General features: G+C 46.0%; 1 protein-coding gene across 1 annotated transcript in view; it reads right to left on the bottom strand.

The window, feature by feature from the left end:
- MEX3C (mex-3 RNA binding family member C) overlaps window positions 1-15,506 on the bottom strand; it is a 31,833-nt gene extending 16,327 nt beyond the window's left edge. The window contains exon 1 of the mRNA XM_035100345.3: window positions 12,624-15,506. Within this exon, the coding sequence (XP_034956236.3) occupies window positions 12,624-14,055 (1,432 nt within the window). The 5' untranslated portion in view covers window positions 14,056-15,506. The remainder of the gene's footprint in view (window positions 1-12,623) is intronic.
- Between the last annotated feature and the right edge of the window lie 1,375 nt (window positions 15,507-16,881).

Below are 16,881 nucleotides of genomic sequence, written 5' to 3'. Positions count from 1 at the left end.
GCTCATATTATGGTTTGATCCCTGGCAGTAGAATCTAGTTGATGTCATTCTGTATCTCACTAGGATCATACACAGAGTACTTACGATGATCATATACTCCCTTTTTATGCTGAACTACCCAGGAACTGCAATGTATTAAAGTTCTGAAATAATTGCTATAAACAAAATGAATAGTCTATTTCCACTACATAGAAAACACTGCTTTGTTCTGTTTTAACTACAATTCATTGCTTCTGAAAAGATATTGGTGAGTGTTACAGTCCAGTCTTATGAACACTATACTGGTGGGATGCAACTACTTACTGTCACTGGGAAAGAGGGTCCCTACTGGGGGTGGCCCCAAACCAGGTACTTTGGGCAGTGCTGCCTGTTTCCCACTATGTGGACTAACTTTGATGTCTCGTGTGATCACCAGATGCATGGAAATGTTTCATACAGCCAGCGGTTCTTTCTCTCTATTGGCTGCGCTCTCATTTGCGTATGGGTAGGAGATTCAAATCAAACTGGTTCTGAGACAGTCCAGGGGTAACTCACCCATTTGTACTTGCCTATTAGGGACGCAGGTGGCGCTGTGGGTTAAATCACAGAGCCTAGAGCTTGCCAATCAGAAGGTCGGCAGTTCGAATCCCTGTGACGGGGTGAGCTCCCGTTGCTTGGTCCCAGCTCCTACCAACCTACTGTAGCAGTTCAAAAGCACGTCAAAACGCAAGTAGATAAATAGGAACCGCTACAGCGGGAAGGTAAACGGCGTTTCCGTGTGCTGCTCTGGTTTGCCAGAAGTGGCTTTGTCATGCTGGCCACATGACCTGGAAGCTGTACGCCAGCTCCCTCGGCCAATAATGCGAGATGAGCGCCGCAACCCCAGAGTCGGTCACGACTGGACCTAATGGTCAGGGGTCCCTTTACCTTATAAGTAAATATTATTTCGCAGTATAAAAAAAACACAGTGCTATTTTTCTTGTTACAACTGCAAGCAGGAGGAGCACAGAGGAACACTGAAATCCCTCCTCAGGTGGAAACTACACACATATGAAAAACGCTGTGGAAATGCTTTTTAAAAAAATGTTTTGAAAAAATATATTGAATTTTCCATAGCTCGCCAGCACCATTTAGTGTCACATTTGTATGTTGTACCTTTTACAACACATTTAAAACGTTTTATTTGCAGCTGTATAGCTGAGTCCTCAGTAGCACATTATTTGTGAGTACTGATGCATTTTTGAAGCACTACCTTAGCACTGATTTTAAACAAATTTATTTAAAGAGATGCAGAAATAAGCCTGAAATAATAATGTATCACAAATGGGAAAAACTATTCTAAAAGCTAGAATTCACCAAGCCTCTGGATTTCTACTACCAAGACTTTTAAGTGGCTGACACAAATCTGTTCACCTTCAAAAGGTAACCAGAACATTGAAATAAGACAGTTGCAGGGGGTCCCAGGGGAAATGTTGCAGAACTTCCTAAGAACTGAAAGGGAACTGCAAGTTACTGAACTTTTATTTAACACCCCCCAGTAAGAATGATAATGAAAAAAATAACATGCCATATCAATATATAACATGCTGAATTACATCTGAAGTTCACAACTGTATGTTAAGCGAGACTATCACTGGAGGAAGTGTCTCAGCATTTTTTTTTTTTGAGCCCAAATGAGCTTCATAACTTGCCCTCAGATAACAGTCACAATCATTCTGCATGGAAAGGGCACCGACCGCCATTAGTCACAAAGGTTAGGGAACAGAGAGAAGAGTTATAAACAAAATCTCCATGGCTGTGATCAGATCACTTGGCCTTGGCCTCTTAGGAGGACTCTGGGAACTCAGCTTTCATTAAAATAAGCCTAACAAAAACATACACAGAGAAGTGCTTCGAGCCCTCACAGCTGTCAAGCAAAACTAAAATCACGTGCGGACAGTGCCTGCCAAAAGACTCTGAAACCAGAGAGGATGTGAGCAGGAAGCACAGGCAGAACTTCCTTAATCATCAGAATTCCCTAACCCACAACACAGCCCCTAGCCCGTCTTCTTGTCTCAGAATCTACAGCCTTGAGCAATCCTTCCTCTATGTTTGCAGGACAACAGAGTTTTGCAATGGCTCTCAACCCCCATCGCTATTAAGATGATTATCATGTGTCTTTATGACCATTGTTGGAAAAATACATTTTAATTTTGACAAATCTGCATACCCCTTTCTCCCAGAGAGCTCAGATTACCTGTAGAGTAGGTTACGCCCAGGGTTACCTTATGAGAGTCACAGGCTGGATGGTGATTTGAACACCCACCTCCCTGAGTCAGGTTTAAATGTTCGATTACACCAAACAAAGTATCTAAATCCCACGCCCCTTCAAAAGCGCCAGATTGGACACACTACACAGAAAGCTTCAAGGGCTCTACACTCCTGGGGTCTTGTTTGTCTGCATTTCAATGCTTGTTTATTTATTTTAGCAAATAAGATAAAACACCACAAGTGTGTGTGTTTCCAATGCATCACTGCTTATCAAATGTTTTAACTAACACCATGCACATATATGGTAAGAGATTAAGAAATGGGTCCCCCAAATGCACGTTTGAGTTAAAAGTGGGTACTGGGTCTGAAAAGATTGAAAATGTTTTACACTACATACCTTTTCGCAACCCAATTAGCATATCAAATATATTCAGGTTGACTCTCATCTAGGGAAATGCATGACGAGATCTAAGCATGCAATATGGGACTCTCCCCCTGACCTCTCTGACTTTGGAGTGCCTATGTTTGGAAATGCACTCCAATATTTTATTATTACTCCGAGTCCTAACACATTCGAACACCTGTGTCACGAGCTGAAGTGATTTTTTTATCCTCTGAATGAGGAGCTCCCCATTCCTGCAAAGATAAAGAAATTCATTTTTATTTGTGGCAGGGACAGAGATTATTTGCTTTGCATGTTGAAGGCCCCTGGTTCAATCTCCAGGTAGAAGGGCTGGTAGAGACCCCAGCTGAAATCCTGGAAAGCTACTGCCTTCCAGTGTAGACAATACTGAGCTAGATAAACTACTGAGCTAGATAAACTCAATACAAGACAACTTCCTATGTTCCTACTCATTCAGGAGTCAAATACCGACAGCTGCCTCTTGATGTTGGCACTCAAAAGGCATAATTTACTGGTATATAAAATACAAACAGACAGACAGACATGACAGTATTTTCTTTAGCAGGTTTAGAAGTTTGCCTCCTTTTAAATTTTTGACCTCTGCTCTGGAGGTTCAATAAACCAAAGGCTAGGTTTGGGGCTTTGTTTATTTTCCCCCTTCTGACCTTCCTATTCTTATTGCAAAGGAGGTTTGGAGTTGTACAGATTCGAAGAAAGCTTCAATTGGGGGCTGCCTGGCCCTCTTCTTTGGAAATGGTACTACTGTACAAGTTTCTGTGATGTCATCACATGCAGCAGGCGAGACCAGCCACCAAATTTGGGCTGGAGACAAAGCAGCGGTCACCAACCTATTCTCAAGGTGGTCATTGAAACTTGCTCTTGGCCTGAATTCTCTGCTTGCTGTGCAGTGTGCGTAACACTGTCCATTTCTGGCAGCAAATCATTCTGGATGACTCTGCGCCTCATAACACAGAGCAAAGCTTGTAGTGAATGGAGCTGTGAGATACTTACTGCAGCCCTGCCAGCAATGGCTTCAGTACTGATGGTGCTGAATGTAAGGCTATAAATTCGCAGGCAGCTGAAGAAATGGAATGTGCACACATAAGGCCCACCCACTGAAATCACACAAAGGCCAAAAAAAAAAAAGATCTAAAATACCTAACACATTTCAGTTTCAGACTCTGGGAACTCTGGTGTATTAATATTCCACAGTGGAAGTTACAAGAATATGCCAGTAGCATATTTTAATATACACTAATTCTGGATGGAAAACATCTGTCATCAAGATGCATAGTTACCTTGCTTGGTTAGGTTATATTTCTGTTAAGTTACGACTCTTCAGTAACTCTCTCAAGAACTTAATCTTAATGTCCATCTGGCCCTATTTTCAGAAAGCTCACATATCTTTCACCATTGTAAAGTTTCCTTGCCTTAAAAAATAAATCAAATCATTCCTACTGCAACTACTCCACCCCAATTACTAATGCTATGGAATTCAGCTTCTTGGAGTGCAAATTTCATGGGAGTCATTATAAGAATATAAGAGGTACCCTACTGTATCAGATCAAGGCCCAGAAACTTGTTTCCAACAATGGTCAACCAGATGCCTCCAGGAAGCTCACAAGCTGAAGAGGAAGACAGCAGCCCTTCTCAGCATCTTGGTATGCTGCCTCTGAATCCAGAGGTTCCATATAACCATAATGGCCAACACTTGTTGATAGAGAGCCAGTGTGGTATAGTGGTTAAGAGCGGTAGTCTTGTAATCTGGGGAACCGGGTTCGTGTCTCCGCTCCTCCACATGCAGCTGCTGGGTGACCTTGGGCTAGTCACACTTCTCTGAAGTCTCTCAGCCCCACTCACCTCACAGAGGAAGGGAAAGGAGATTGTTGGCCCCTTTGAGACTCCTTAGGGTAGTGATAAAGCAGGATATCAAATCCAAACTCCTCCTCCTCCTCTTCTACGAACTTGATTTGATTTATCCTCCATCCCAAATGTGGAGTGTACAAAAGACTGTCTGAAGAAATGCAAACTTAAATGGCGATTTCCAGCTAAATAAATCAGCTTTATCGTATTTTTTGTTTTGCCTCTATAAAGCACAGAGGTCCTCCCATATTACCTCTATTAAAATTTCAAGTACTTTTTAAACCTAACACTTTTCAGTCAGCAGAGAACGAACAAGGGAACAATGGGTAAAAATGAGCAGCCTAGTTAGCAGGGGAGCTATTTACTGTTCTTAAAACCTTTGGAGCCTTTTCCCCCTTGTTAACCATCATTTAACCAAATCCATTTTTCATAAAATTACTATTTATGTCAAATGAGAACTTTAATAACATGTAATGTGCCTTCAATTTATTACCTTTCTATAGCATTATAGAAGCTATACTTGTCCTCAAAGAATTGTCAAATTGGGTTGGGAGAAACAACTTACTTTGGCCTAGTTTGCACACAACATAAACTATGTATAGTAATGTAAATAAAACACAAAAGAGCTTTTGCTCCCTCCCCTGCTTGTGACTTTGCCACACCAGAGAGGAAATGAGTCTGAGTCTGGCTTTTTAGATGGCTATCATATCTCCTCTCAGTCTCCTCTCATCAAGGCTACCCTACTTCCTCAACCATTCCTTCCAATGCTTGGATTCCAGACCCTTGATAATCTTGGCTGCCCTCTTCTGCACACATTCCAGCTTGTCAATATTCTTCTTAAATTGCAGTGCCCAGAACTGGACACAGTACTCCAGGTGTGGTCTGATCAAGGCAGAATAGACTGGTACTATTAGGTTCCCTTGATCGGGACACTGTACATCTGTTGATGCAGCCTAGAATAGCATTAGCTTTTCCTTTTTTTGCTGCTGCATCACACTGCCAAGCTAAATGTCCCCCATCTTATATGGGTGCAGCTGTTTTTTCATGCCTAAGTGCAGAACCTTACATTTGTCCCTATTGAAATTCATATTATTAGTGTGAGTCCTGTTCTCTAATCTGTTAAGGTCATCGTGAATCCTGTCTTCCGTGGCATTAACTATCCCCCCCCCATCTGCAAATTTGGTGACCATCCCCTCAATTTCTTCATCCAAGTAGTTAATAAAGATGCTGAACAACAATGGGCCTAGGACAGAACTCTGAAGCACCGCACTTGCCACTTTTTTCCAGGATATGGAACCATTAGTGAGCACTCTTTATGTATGGTCAGACACCCAGCTACAAATCTACCTAAGACTTACAACACCCAACCCACAGTTTACCAGCTTCACTGCAAGAATATTATGGAGCTGATCATACAAAATGAGACCAATAGCCCTTTGCCCATCCATATCAAGGGGGATGGAGCTCTACCTGCTATGGTAATACAAGCTCTGACTTTACACGGTGTGTACAATTGTACTGTACATTGTAAGCAAGGATTATAACAAAATGTCCTTCTGAACAGGTATTTATTTTTCACCATTCCTCAAAATGTTTTATGACAAGCACATTTTTAAGTGGAACAAGCCATTCACTATAAAACGGTGATAACTCTCCCCCAAAACAAAACTACATGGGGGTTTGTTACCTGAGGTTACCGGTATATTAGCCTGGATTAACTATGCCTCTTGTGGCTACTTTGTCAGAGCATGCCTGGCAAAGCAGGAAACAGGAAAATCCATTTAGCACCATCCATTTTTAAAGGCAAATTCTACTCAGATTCCTTCATGTTAGTAGGGTTGTTTTTTGTTGTTGCTTTTTTGCCTCTGGATGAAACACAGTTCTTTTGTCCCACCTACTTGGCCTTCAGAAGGCTGCAGAAATAAGAACCTGGGCAACTGTTTTAGGTACTTTCAGAAATGTTAAATTCTACCACGGTGGCATCCAATGCTGAGCTGGCCAGGTGTAGTCTTGAATGCAGAACTACTCAGACATCTCAACTGGCCAACTTTTGCTTTCTAGGTGCAAATAGCACAATATAATTTTGAGAACTGTTTAATATGTACAGATGCACTATTGTTTATTCCTCTCCTCACACATGCCTCTTACAGAAAATATTTTTTTAAAACAGGAATTTCTTTGTGGAGTCACAAATCTACTTATGACATGTTCTTAGCTATGCTGACTCTGTAGTGGCATCAGAAACTAAAGACCAGGAACATGTAGTACGAAAAGTAACTGCAATAACCAATAGCCTTTGGTGTGGGGGGGGAGGGGAAACAGAACAGGACTCAATTCTTACGCAAATAACATTTTCTGAATCTGGTCTGAAGGAACCGAATCCCTGAGAAAGTACTTCTGGAGAAGAGCTACTTGCTCAACATTGAGGAGCATATCAGAAGCATATACCACACTTGAGGATTGTATCTTGCAACTTTTAATTGCAGGTAGCTAACATAACTTGCATACCAACCTTTATGACAGATGCCAAGCAACAGATACTCTAGTGTGCTTGTTTTGCAGTAGCTCACACCTCACTGTGAAAAGGTGGTTCAACCACTTGTTATGAACTGGAAACAGATTGGGGAAACAATGTATTTAGATTGGCTGCTACTTCTTTCCTTACTTCTTGGTAGAATCAACAAACTAGTATTTTACAATCCAGGCTGCAGAAGATATTACTTGACAGCTACTGAACTAGCAAAGCAATTCTATGCAAGAGTTTATTTCTAGGTAGACAACTCTTAAGTTCAATGGGACTTATATCCAAAGTAAATTGTGCGTAGGATTCTAGCCTCCAGAAAATACTAATGAGGCAGATAAGCCAACCTATCTTCTGTGCAAATTAAACTACTGGTACATCCGAACTTCTCTTGTGTGTATGGTCTATATAGGTGGCACTGTAAACCTTCATTTTCTTCCCTTGCATTGATGACTATGGGTTGAATTTTTGTTACACTTGTATTTTGGTGGTGTATATTACACCAAACAGGTGGGCAGGAATAGTGAATGAAGTCAGGAATCTCCGGATGCAATGTCGTTTTATTCTTCTCCCCACCCCAGCAAACATCCCACACTTGACACAAGCCTTTTTTGCCCTAATCTCTCTCTCTTTCTCCACCACTTTGATTTGTGCCAGTATGGCTTGAACACAGACAGTCTAAGTAAGCAAATGTGCCAAGTTATGTCACCAGCTTAAGAAGAGCTCAGCTGGGGTGAAAAATACACCAGCTGGAATATTGGGGATGTGCTGTATGAGGGAATCATGGTTGCACTGTAAATGGTCACACAATTTCTTAAATTCTCTAATGCCTGCGATTCTCTTAACAGGAGTAACTGTGAACACCCAACACATTTCTTCGGCTTTTGTTTGTATAAAAGGTACACATTTAAAAATGCATTTTTCTTCTTTGAAAGTATGGTTTTCTGCTTTTCTGCAATGTAGTAAGGTCCTTGGGACAGCAGTAAATACCGGTAGGGCATAAATTTGAGAGCAGAAGAGCTGTTTGGTCATAGGGACAGCTATTTATTTACCATATAGTTTGTAACGGGTTTTAATTTTTTTTTATTACAGTACTTCAATAAAGCCTTTTACGGAATTACAGCTAATTCTGGGCATCAGAGTTTAAGAAAGATATTGACAAGCTACAATGTATGCAAAGGAGGGCAACCAAGATAATTAAGCGCCTGCAAACCAAGCATTATGAGGAATGGTTGAGGGAGTTGGGCATAATTAGCCCAGAGAAGATAATACCAACAGGTTATAGGATAGGATACCATCTTCAAATATCTGAAGGGCTGTCACATGGAAGATGCTGCAAGCTTATTTTCTCCTGTTCCAGAGGGTAGAACCCAAACTAATGGATTCAAATAACAAGAAAGGAGATTCTGACAAAACATTAGGAAGAACCTTCTGATAGTAAGAGCTGTTTGATGTCTACATCGGAAAGTGGTGCACTCTCCTCCTTCGGCGGTTGTCAAAGATCCTTTAGCTGTGATTTCTGCATTGCAGAGGGCTGGACTAGATGACCCCTCGGATCCCTTCCAACTCTACAATTCTGTGATCTGCCTCTGAGATTTAAAGTAGACTTCCATGCCAGCTCTAATCTCTAAATAGTGTTCTCATTTGCCAGTTACCAAGGAAATAAAATCCACAGGACTACATGCCCCCAAAGGCAGTCTATTACGTGGAGAGAAGTATAAGCATGCATGTTCTCTCCACTTAGTCTCTGATGCCCCCAACCATGGGGATGTATGTACTATCTAAGTGCATAATTTCTTATGTGCACAAGCTAAAAGCGTATATTATTCATCAGCAGATTTTGTCAATAAACTGATCACAAAATAAATAAAATAAAATTCATAAAATTGAATTTTATGTGCATAAGACAGTGTTCCCTTCTGGGTGCCCTCCAGATCTTTTTAGACTGTAACTACCATTATTTCCCACCACTGGGTGGGGATGATGGGAGTTTCAGTCTAAAATACACTAGGTTGCGGAAGGATGATTTTTAGGACATAAGTGAGAACAGGATCTGGCTGGCTGGTGGGCTTCTTACCTCCCACAGCCTTGTGGGCTAAGTTATACAGGTGGACAGGGCTATCCGCCTGTCAATCAGCTGGCATCACAATGACCAGTTTTTGCATAGCATGTGCATGGAAGCCTTAACCCTGTGCTCTGCAAGCTCCAACAATCAGCTGATTATTGAGCTTTCATCAGCAGGACTATGCAAGTCCCGCTGATCAGCTGACTGACGTCCTTGCAGCCCCACTGTGCCTTTATCTGCCCATACCTGACAACATATGAAGTTAGGTGTATGGCAGGTGGGCATGGCTTGGCCAAAATGGCCTGCCAGGCATAATTATGCCTATGGGCAGGAGGATCCCCACCACGAGTGTTGGATATATTTGAATTTGCCCACATGGACAGCTGAGGATGCTAGAGATGAAGGTCAGTGGGCCAGTCTCCTCTCCACATGATGGACACGGGTTGGAGGGAAGTATAGTCCAATCTGCTCTACTGAATAAGCACATCACGGGAGCAATCTTTAAAAGGTTACCTAGCCTGAAGCAGAAAAGCTGTTGGTTCTGGTATGTTATTGTGATATGGAATGAAATACAGGGAAAGAGGATTGTTAATATTTTCTAATAATGAGCAACAAGTACCGTTTATTAAATAATAAATTACTTTCATCATCATAAACGATAATATGCAAATTAACCAAATTCAAAGTAGCTGATTAATCAGTTAAGAAGCACAATGATTGACTAAAAATACTTTTAAAGCACAAAAGACAGTCAAACTTTTGAAGTGTTTATCAAATAACAAAAAAAATCACATGCTATATAGGACTTTGGTTTAATGGAAATGCTTATATCACTGACCACACCATCCACAAGGAAGTGATAACTTGATTTTATGACATCACAAGTCATGTCCTTATCAGAAAAGCACAAACTGAGAAACAGGGTACTTGGTAGAAACAACAGCAGAAAGCAGAAGCTGGAGGATTGGAGACGTTGGCCAGGCAAACATGAAACAATACATGTATTCCCTCCTTAAATCTGCTCACTGTAAAACCCATTTCTTTTTATTTATAGCCTGATTCAGCAGAAATGGAAGCATGTCAAAGTAAAAGCCACAGTAGCATAACTTTGCTCATCTGAGCCAGTCCCTAACAAGTCAGTTGACTGCTAACAGAGGTAAGCCTGATGGCAGCATCTGCCCTGAGGTTAATAGGTTTCATATTCAGTTATAATCAGAGCTAGCTAAAGTTTTTAAAAAACAACAAAATCAAGTTCTTTTGGGGAAAGGACAGGCACTTAAATTTTATAGCAGCAAATGATGCCTATCCTTGTATCTGCAAAGCCAACCACAGTATGTCTGCTTCAGCTTTTTATTTATTGCTTCACAGGTCACACCAGCCTGGCGCTTTTGTTGTGTCCTTGAATACGCCTTCCCACCAACTTCAGGTTATTGTGCTCCCAGACAAAAAAGGACAGATGGGGGGATAACTCTGAAGAGAAGGAGGGGTGACAGGAAAGCATCTGACAATTAACTGACAGAGAATGGGAAAGGATGAGTGGCATTAATTCAACTACTGTAGTTTGTTTTTGTGCTTTTATGAAACTTGCAATACAGTTCTCTACACTGTAGATGGGGAGGGGGGACAAGGAAAGCACAAGCTGTGGGAAAAGTGGTTGTGCCTCATCTTTACAAAGGGGCTCTGCTAGTTAACTTCTAACCCACCCTTCTGATACTGTACCAGCTTGGATTATGCCAACCCTTCAACTATAAATTATTATATTCCAGTAGATCTGTCGCCAGAGTTCTCCCCCCTCCCACACTTATATTACCACTTACAGCATTACAGACCACCTACAGCAACAAAACAGCATCTTCCAAAGTGTATCCCAGCAGATAGCAAATCACCACATAGCATGCAGTTAATATATATCAAATCTTTCATTGAAAGAGCTCTCAGAATCATACAAGTGAAGTGGCCCTTTATTGTGGTAGGAGTCCTTTACCACAGGCTAAGGTGCTTGTGTATATTAGCAATGGCCTCACACCACATTGTGTATATTAGCAATGGCCTCACATCACATTACATGTCTATCTTTCCAAGGAAAATGGGACCTGGTCTCACAATGAAGATTGAGCATGTGACAAGCGCATCATTAAGTGAGCTACACGACCAAGTTGGGGATTGACCTCTGGTCTCCCTAGTACTGTACACTAACATCACACCAGCTTTCTACCAGGAAGTCATCTCAATATTCATACCACTTGCCAGCCCCAGGCGTTGAATTCATCACCTATCCCAACTCAATTCTTTCCTAACCTCCCCCTGGCTTGAAGGTTGGAGATTCCACCACACCCCAGGCAGTATTTTCCACTGCTAAGTTATGCTTACTTAGAAAGTTTTTCCTAACATCAGGCTTCGATATCATCCATTCCAAACTCTGCAACAATAAGACTTTGTGCACAGTTCTACCTGCAATAAATATTCTATTCATCTTCTCCAAAATAATGCTTCCTGAAAGATCTCTGATCCTTTCTTACCAGCAGTATATAGTATTCCCACCCCCCACCCCGCACTTAATGGAAGCAAACATTCTTTCTAAGTGTCTGTTCTTCATAAAAAAACAAACCCCACAGGCCCTACTCAGTTCTACCACCCATACAACTAAGTTGTTACTGTCTGTGAAAATTTAAGTCACCCAAATCTGCTCATGCTTTCTGTGGAACATGCCCAGGCCTGTCCAAAGGCCTCCTACATTTAGTTTTACAATACCTTGGACCTTTCCTTCCCAATCCAGCTCATAACTCTTATGCAGCTTCCCTTTCTCTACAGAAACACCAGAAACCACCCCACATTTCGGAACACCACTTCCTCACCCACCTGTTGGTATTACCCCACCACCACCACCACCAAGGTAACCCATTCAGCAACCCTGCAACTGGGCAGGCCACCTACCAATCCCAACCCCCAAGTTCCAAAACCAAGAGGTCTCCCCAACTTCCAGCACATCTCAATTCTGCATCGCCGAGGTTGTGCACCCCCCCATCCTCCAGACAATTTCCCCCTCCTCTCCTTTACCCCCACCTGGCATCTTGACAATCCCAAGGTTCAGACCCGACTTCCTCCTGCTCTGAATGCAATTCTCCAGCCCGGGGGTTTCCTGACACACACACCCCGAACTTCGCCTTCGCTCCAAGTCACCCCACGTGCATCCCATTCCATCAGACCCAACCCTTCCCAGTACTGTATCCCACTGCATGTACCCTTGGCTTTCCTGGCTTCGTGCAAATTTCGCGTGTGTGCATTCAATGGGCCAGGCTACCCGCCCCCCCCCTCGTGCTTCCCATGCCACAAGAGAGCAGGGCAGCCTCCAATAATTACAATAATAATAATTAGGGAGGCCTCGCCCATACCCAGTTTATCCAAATCCCCCCCCCACGCACCACCCTCTCCTCTTCCTTCCCCAGCGACATCTAATTTCGGGGCCCCGATCCCCGATCTACTCAGCCTCCCACACCCCCAAGGCCTCCTCCTGCTCCCCCACCCACCCACGAAGCACTCACCCTGCCGCCCCACAATCTCGGCCACATGCTCGGAGCTGGGCACCGGCACGCACTCGGTGGTGTTGACGCTCTTCCTCCTCAGCAGCGCCGCCTGCTCGCCGTTCAAGGCCGGCACCGGAGGGATCCCGGCCGCCGCCGCCGCTGCCGCCACACCTCCTCCGGGCGGCCCGTAGCCCTGCGAGAGCATCGCCGCCATCACGCCCCCGTGGTGGGCATCGTCGCCGGGCCCGTACAGCGCCCCGCCGAGCGCCGCCTCCTGGGCCTCGAAGGCCGAGCCGGCAGAGAGGGGCGGCGGCAGCATGACCGAGCCCAGCCCGGGGGGTAAGGCCGGCGGCGGCGGCGGAGGCAGCAGCAGGAGAGAAGCCGCCGGGACGCCGCCGCCGCCGGCCTCCAGCAGCAAGTCCTCTCCGCCGCCGCCTCCTCCTCGGTCGTCGTCGTCCACCTCGTCAGGCGGCTCCTCCAAGTCCAGCTCCAGGTCGCCGCCGCCCTCGGGGGCCTCCTCCTCGCCGCCGCCCTCCTCTTCCTCCTCCGGGCGCTCCAGCGACGGAACGGGAGCCGCCTCGCCGAGGCCCAAGCCGGCCAGGCGGTCCCTCAGCAGCGGCGCGTCCGGCAGGGGCGGCGAAGGCGGCGGCGGCGGCAGCAGCAGCGGATGGTGGTGGTAGTGGAGCAGCAGGCCCGGCGGCGGCCTGGGCGGCAGCAGCAGCCCCGCCAGTTCGGGCGGCTCCTCCTGAGGCGACGGCGAGGCACTGCCGCTCGGCATGGCCTCGGCTAGGCCGCCGGCAGCGGCGGCGGGCGGAGAAGGAGGAGGAAGGGGCGACGCGCTCCGGCTACTGGGCCCTCCTGGGCGACATGCTGCTGCTGCTGCTGCCGGCTCTCCCGCGGCGGCGGCGAGGACGACGGCCTCCTCCTCTTCCTCCTCCTCTTCTTCTTCCTCCTCCGCCTCTTGCGGGGCTTGAGGCGAGGCGCTGGCAGCAGGAGCGGCGGCGGCGACGGCGACGACGGTGGTGCCGCCGCCACGGCCGCCGCTCGGCTCAGCGCTTCTTTTGTTCCATGGCGGCTTCCCCCCGCCGGCTCCTCCAGCAGCAGCGGCGGCGGCCGCAGGCGGCGGCGGCCCAGGCAGCTCCAGCCCCGCCCCGCGCCGCTCCCCCAGCCGGGCGATTGGGTGGTGGCAGCGGCGGCTCAGCAACAGCAGCAGCAGCCGGCGCTTGGGCAGGGCCCGGGCAAGGCGGCGGCTGCTGCGGCCGCAGGAGGAGGAGGAGGAGGCGGAGGTGGAGGGGGAGGGGGAAGCGGCTGCTCCGTCCGCGCCTGGACGGGGAAGGGGGCGTGGGGCGAGAGGAAGCGGCGGCGGCGGCGGCGGCGGCGTTTGCGGAGAGGGCGGCGGCGCCTCCTGCTGCTCTTCTCCCTCCTGCCCTCTGGTCTCCTCAGACACCATCCACGCGCCCGCCCGCCCTCGCTTGCTCGCCTCAGGCCCAATCTCGCCGCCAGGCCCCGCAGGATTGTTGGGTCGGCCGGGCGGGTATTGTGACGGGGGCGGGAGGGAGGCTGAGGCGGCGGCGGCCGGGTGAGCCGAGGCCTTGCCCTGCTTGCCCTCCGCGGCCTGGCCTGGCCTGGCCCGCCCCTCACTCACCCCGGCCTTCGGCCAGCTTCCCGCTCCCCCCCCTCATCCCGCGTGGGACGAGGGAGAAAGGCAGGGGCGCCTGAGGGAGGGAAGGCTGAAGGGCAGGAGCCGCGGTGAAGCGAGGGAAGAGCAGGAGACAAAGGAAGGGCGCCCGTCCAGAGATTATAGGCCATCTTTTTAAAATAATCATAATCATAAATTCGACAGGTTCATACACAAACACCCTGAAGCGTGCCTCTGAACATGCACAGAATGCATGCACCTGCACACACGCACAACTTTTTATTTTTTTGCAGTTCTCAACCCCCAGCACTTTTGGGGCCTGAAGCTTCCCCAGATCAAAGGCATGGCTTCCACCCAGGAAAGCCTGAGCCTCCTTTTTAATAAATGGCTGGGTGGCACCAGCCCTGACAGAGTGTGTGGGGAACTTGCCCAGTTCCTTCCAGAACAAGCTTCTGCGAAAGCGCATGTGAATTTCTTTCTACAAAAGGGTTTTGTTTTGTTTTTGTTTTACAGTGCTTCCTGGGGAGTTGCCTGGAAAAGGTTTCTTGGGTGAGCAGGTCAAGTTGCCTTTTTCAGGCTGGGGCTAAATTAGGTAAAGGGACCCCTGACCATTAGGTCCAGTCGTGGACAACTCTGGGGTTGCGGCGCTCATCTCGCTTTATTGACAGCTTCCAGGTCATGTGGCCAGCATGACAAAGCCGCTTCTGGCGAACCAGAGCAGTGCACAGAAACACCGTTTACCTTCCCGACAGAGCGATACCTATTTATCTATTTGCACTTCGACATGCTTTTGAACTGTTAGGTGGGCAGGAGCAGGGACTGAGCAACGGGAGCTCACCCCGTTGCGGGGATTCAAACCGCCGACCTTCTGATCGGCAAGCCCTAGGCTCAGTGGTTTAACCCACAGTGCCACCCGCGTCCCCTTGTCAATTTTACCCCTTGTCAATTTTACCCCTTGTCAATTTTACCCCTTGTCAATTTTTTTTTTTGTACATACTTTTTATTAATTTTACAAAATACAAAAAAGCAAAAAAAAAAGGTACATACTTAAACCCCTTTTCCACCTCCTTCCTACCCACCCACATGGGTCCTCCCCTGCCACAGAAGTATCCCATGTATGTGAACAGTCAGAGATGGTCCATTTTATGCTTGGGTTTCTGTCCTCCCCCCCCTCCCCTGACCCCAAAGCCCCCCCCTGCCACCAGGGAGCTCCAGCAAACCAGGGCAGTACGCAGGAGGACATCCATCCAACCATCTATTGTCATACCAAAAAAAAGAGAGAAAAATAGAAATAGGAAAAAAGGGGAAAAAAAAGAAAGAGCGAAAAAAAGAAAAAAGAAAAAACAATACAAAACAAAAAAAATTTCTTGCATTCATAATTGTAAAACCATATTTTGTGGGCTTCCCCTCCCCCCCCCTTCCCCGGTTTTCATCCCTTTTTTATCATCTGCAACAGTTTCTTACTTTATAAAAATACACCTTTGCATCTTATACAACTTATAAATCAATTGTTAACATTTTCATCTAATATTCAAATCACTGAGAAATCAAACTCCCATTTTCTCTTCCCGTGCCTAATTTTTTGTTTTTTCTCCCTCTATAAGCCTCCATATTTTCACATTTTCCAAAATCCATTCACTTTTAAAACTATAACTATTCTCAATTTAACCTTACATCCCCGATTGCCGGCTTCCCCCCCCAATCCAGCAAATTCCAAAATCAGCAGACCAGTTATAAACCTGTTAATCCATCCTTAATCACAACATCACTTTCCCTTCACCCCACCCCCTGTTTACAGTCTTTTGTCATCCAGGCCACCATACAGGACCCCTGAATTTCTTCTCTTCTCTGCATATTTTTTCCTTCTTCCCTGTGGGCGTTCTGGAGTTCCAATGATACCAATCGTGCCCCCCTCAAAAGCAGGGCACTCCATCCAACTTTTTGTAGAGTAGAGTCATCATTTTTTTCGTGGTGTGCTTCATTTTGTGTTGAATCATCACAATCCTCATCTTCTTCTTTTCCTTCCCCATCATTGTCATTCTCACATTCATCTTTTTCAGTGTCCAAAGCTTCATCTCCTAAAAAATCATATTCCGCCATCACCTCCTGGAATTTTTCCTGTAACTCTTGCCGTCGTGTCTCCTCTTGACATAACTCTATTCTTGTTTCCCACATTAAGGTCAAAACAGACCGCTGGAACTCAGGGGAACACTTTTTTGTTGACATATTTCAGTCCTGCCAAGGTCAAAACTTGTCACGTGGGGTGGAATATGATCACAGTTTATTTTTCGACTCCATTTTAACAAGCTGGCTGCATTCTTCAAGTCTTATTAACCATAAAGTTCGAACTCACATTTCACAAACACTTAAGCCAAAAAAGAGTTTCCACAAAGTCCAGAAATACAAAGTGAAGTAAAATTTGACTCATAAATCCTGACAACTCACTGGGTTGTCTGGGCTGCCGGCTCCCGAGTGGAAAGGTTTTTTTTTTTCTTAGGCTGTACCTCTTATTGCAGGGCATCATAAACCGCAGTCTCTCTCCCCTTTTCACCCTGCATCAAAGGGGAGATTCTCTTTGATGCCTTTGAGGGATCCTTTGAATTGTAAATCTTCTGTTTATGGCCTCGGGTTTCTATT

The sequence above is a fragment of the Zootoca vivipara genome, chromosome 10, assembly GCF_965207765.1.
Source record: "Zootoca vivipara chromosome 10, rZooViv2.hap1.1, whole genome shotgun sequence".
Taxonomy (NCBI): domain Eukaryota; kingdom Metazoa; phylum Chordata; class Lepidosauria; order Squamata; family Lacertidae; genus Zootoca; species Zootoca vivipara.
The sequence above is the reverse complement of the archived record's forward strand: the minus strand, read 5'-3'. Positions and strand labels throughout refer to the sequence as shown.